The sequence below is a fragment of the Myotis davidii genome, unplaced genomic scaffold (assembly GCF_000327345.1).
Source record: "Myotis davidii unplaced genomic scaffold, ASM32734v1 scaffold1494, whole genome shotgun sequence".
NCBI classification, from domain to species: domain Eukaryota; kingdom Metazoa; phylum Chordata; class Mammalia; order Chiroptera; family Vespertilionidae; genus Myotis; species Myotis davidii.
This window is the reverse complement of record NW_006286246.1, coordinates 3,766,458-3,769,430: the sequence shown is the minus strand read 5'-3', so window position 1 is coordinate 3,769,430 and position 2,973 is coordinate 3,766,458. Positions and strand designations below refer to the sequence as shown.

Here is a 2,973-nt window from a genome sequence, read left to right as displayed (position 1 = left end):
GTTGGACTTCACCTGGCAGACACTGGCCCCGTAGCAGGCCGGGTTGTTGGAGCTTGTGATGGAAGAAAGCTGGATCTCATACAGGTACTTGTCCCCGTTGGTCCGAATGTCCCCGGAGGCACTGAACTGCCTGGAGAGACAGAAAAGGCAGCAGTGACCCCGGCCGTCCTTTAACAAAGCTGTTTACACCAGGCCAGCGTGACTCAGTGGAAAGTGTCAACCTATGAAACAACAGGTCACAGTTCCATCCCCAGTCAGGGCACGCGCCCAGGTTGCGGGCTGGATCCCGTCCGAGGCATGCAGGAGGCAGCTGATCGAAGATCCTCATCATTGATGTTTCTAGCTCCCACCCCCTTCCTCTCTGAAATCAACACAACCCTATTTTTAAAAAGAAAGCTGTTTACTACAGACCCACAGTCCTGGGAGCAAGTGCGGATGGCAGGACGGCCCGTTCTCCAGGCCCGCGAGGACCCTGGAGGGCAGACTTCCGTCCCCACCACCTGGCACTCTGCACAGTGCGCCTTCTTCGAACTGCACGGTACACACCCGCCTCGCCCTGCCTGGCCCTGCCACACACCGGGCCCCCTGACCCCAGGAACCTCCCGGGGACACTGCCAAGATGCTGATCGGTTTTTCAGAAGCTCATTGGCCCACAGATCCCTAATTAAAAATTGTTTCTGAGAGCGTTGGCTTCGACCCCGGGGTTATAAAGTGAGGGGGGCGGAGCGCCTGTATTTTTACACTCAAGAGGGTTCACCTTCTTTGGTATTAAAACCTAAGAGTTGAGCAGTTTTCCTGGATGAGCAGGCTGTGCCGACAGCCTGGGCACAGTAACTCGGGCACGCAGCCAGTTTATCTTGTGGTGCTCCCGCCAGGCAGAGACCCGAGCTGCCGGGTCGATCTGGAACGCACGGCCGCACTCGGAGGAAATGCTCACTTACTTAAAGTAAATGTCCCCGAGGCTGACGCTCTTGCCGTTGACGGGGTTGGTGATGGTCCCGTTCACCATCTGCACCTCCTGGGGCTTCACGGCGCAGGCAGCCCGCGAGTCCCAGCTGAAGTGGTAGGTGCAGGTGTCCACGTCGAACCTGGAGGGGTGCGGGGACGGTCATACCCAGGGCCAGGCGGGCGTCGTGAGGAGATGGCACACAGCCGCAGGCCCCATCCGCCTTCAGGTTCCAGTCCCCTCCCCCCAACACCCCTCCATCCACCCCCCGCCCCGCAACAGGCAGGCAGCTCTGGCTAAGACGGCTCTTTTGTTCACTTTCCACAAAACCATCTCAGGAAAGAGAACCAGCCGGTACATCAGCAACGTGGAAAGGTAGGCAACATATTAATACAATTCCTTAAATTTAGAAACCGTGCAACATCGAAAAGCCAAAAAAATTTGCTCTTAGATTTTTGAATTCTTGTTTGACAAGTGTTCGACTCATAAATTGACCACGCCGTGGACAACGGACAATTCCTGGGTCTTCCCTTTCGCAAGCTCAGCTCTGGAGGGAAGGGATTCTTTGTTCACAAATAGCAGCTCACATGCTCCCTCTCCTGGCCACACTTCCCTCAGGCCAGATGCAGAACTGCCTGGAGAATTCTAGTAAATTCCAAGAGCCTCCCAGGTGCCACCCACCTGCCCGTGGGCCCACACTTAACACGATCAACGCCCTTTTGGCTCCGTGACTTCCAAGGACGGAGGCCAGTGATATGCCGCCTCACGTGGCTGCTTTGGTCTAGTCACCGCGTGTCCCCACGCATTTTCCTTGTGGGGAGCAGCCCTTCCCCCCAGCCCAGGCCCTAAGTCTCAGCGCCAGCCCCTCCCTGGCATGGCCACCAGCATCCTCTTCCTGCTCACACATCCACACACCGGGTGAAAACCAGAGAGAAACACTGTGGAGCCCCCGCCACGCCCCACACCCCGCCCCGCCCTCACCTCCTGAAGGCGGGCCTGCCCACGGTCTTCGCACAGGTCAGTTCTATGACGGCAGACGCAGTCTTGTTTTCACCACACGTGTCGCCTTTTGAATACGTCACGATGATTTTGTCATCTGAAACACACAGTGATGGAAAAGCCGTTCGTTCTCACATAGCGTGTAAACCTTCCAAGTCAGGAATCCAAATCTGCACTAGGGACCAGGACAGGAAGAATGCTGGGCTCCTGGGAACTCATCGCCGGGTCATCGGCACCTGGGCCACCCGGTGCGGGCCTCCTGGCCCCGCTGCCCACACAGAGACCTGGGCCCGACCCCAGCCTCCCGCTCACCAGTTTCAGGACTAGTCGTGGCCTCCGTGTGTGTGTCAGGAACACCAAACCCGGAGGCAGGAGAGCGCACGGAGCAGGACCTCAATTAACAGCCGCGCTCGGCACTGCGCCGGCAGCCCCTCCCTTACCGCCCCGGAGTTCCAAGAGGCCTGAGACATGTCCTGGGAACAGTGCCTGCGAGTTCCACCCACAGTCTCACCGACCCTCCCGGGCACTGGAGAACACCCCCCACCCCTCCCATGCCACACAGCCTGAGCCCCGGCCCCGGCCATACCGACGACGTCCAGCTTCTGCGTGTGCACCAGCCCCAGCACCTGCACGTCCCCAGAGGCACTCTTCTTGCAAATGCTGGCCCTGTCCGAGCAGTCCAGGGGCCCCCTGTTTATTTTCTGGCACAAGTTGATGTAGTACCTGTGAAGCCACAGGGGGTGGTCAGCCTCGGCCCCACTCACCAGAGCAGCTCTCTCCGCGGCTCTGGGGAAAGGCCACGCCTGCTCTAGCAGGTATAGCTCAGTGGATAGAGCATCAGCCTGCAGACTGACGGGTCCTGGGTTCGATTCCGATCCAGGGCACACACCCGGGTTGCAGGCTCAATCCCCAATAGGGGACAAGAAGGAGGCAGCTGATCAATGATTCTCTCTCATCATTGATGTTTCTTTCTTTCTTTCTTTTTTTTTAAATGCACAGGTCTTCCTTTCTTTCTTTTAAGTGTATTT

At 57.8% G+C, this 2,973-nt stretch overlaps 1 protein-coding gene across 1 annotated transcript in view; it reads right to left on the bottom strand.

The window, feature by feature from the left end:
* Nucleotides 1–2,973, bottom strand: part of IGF2R (insulin like growth factor 2 receptor) — a gene marked incomplete at its 5' end in the record, with an annotated part of 85,721 nt that overhangs the window by 17,628 nt on the left and 65,120 nt on the right. The window contains 4 exon segments of the mRNA XM_015560021.1: nt 4–130; nt 942–1,088; nt 1,928–2,042; nt 2,532–2,668. Of these exon segments, the coding sequence (XP_015415507.1) occupies nt 4–130; nt 942–1,088; nt 1,928–2,042; nt 2,532–2,668 (526 nt within the window).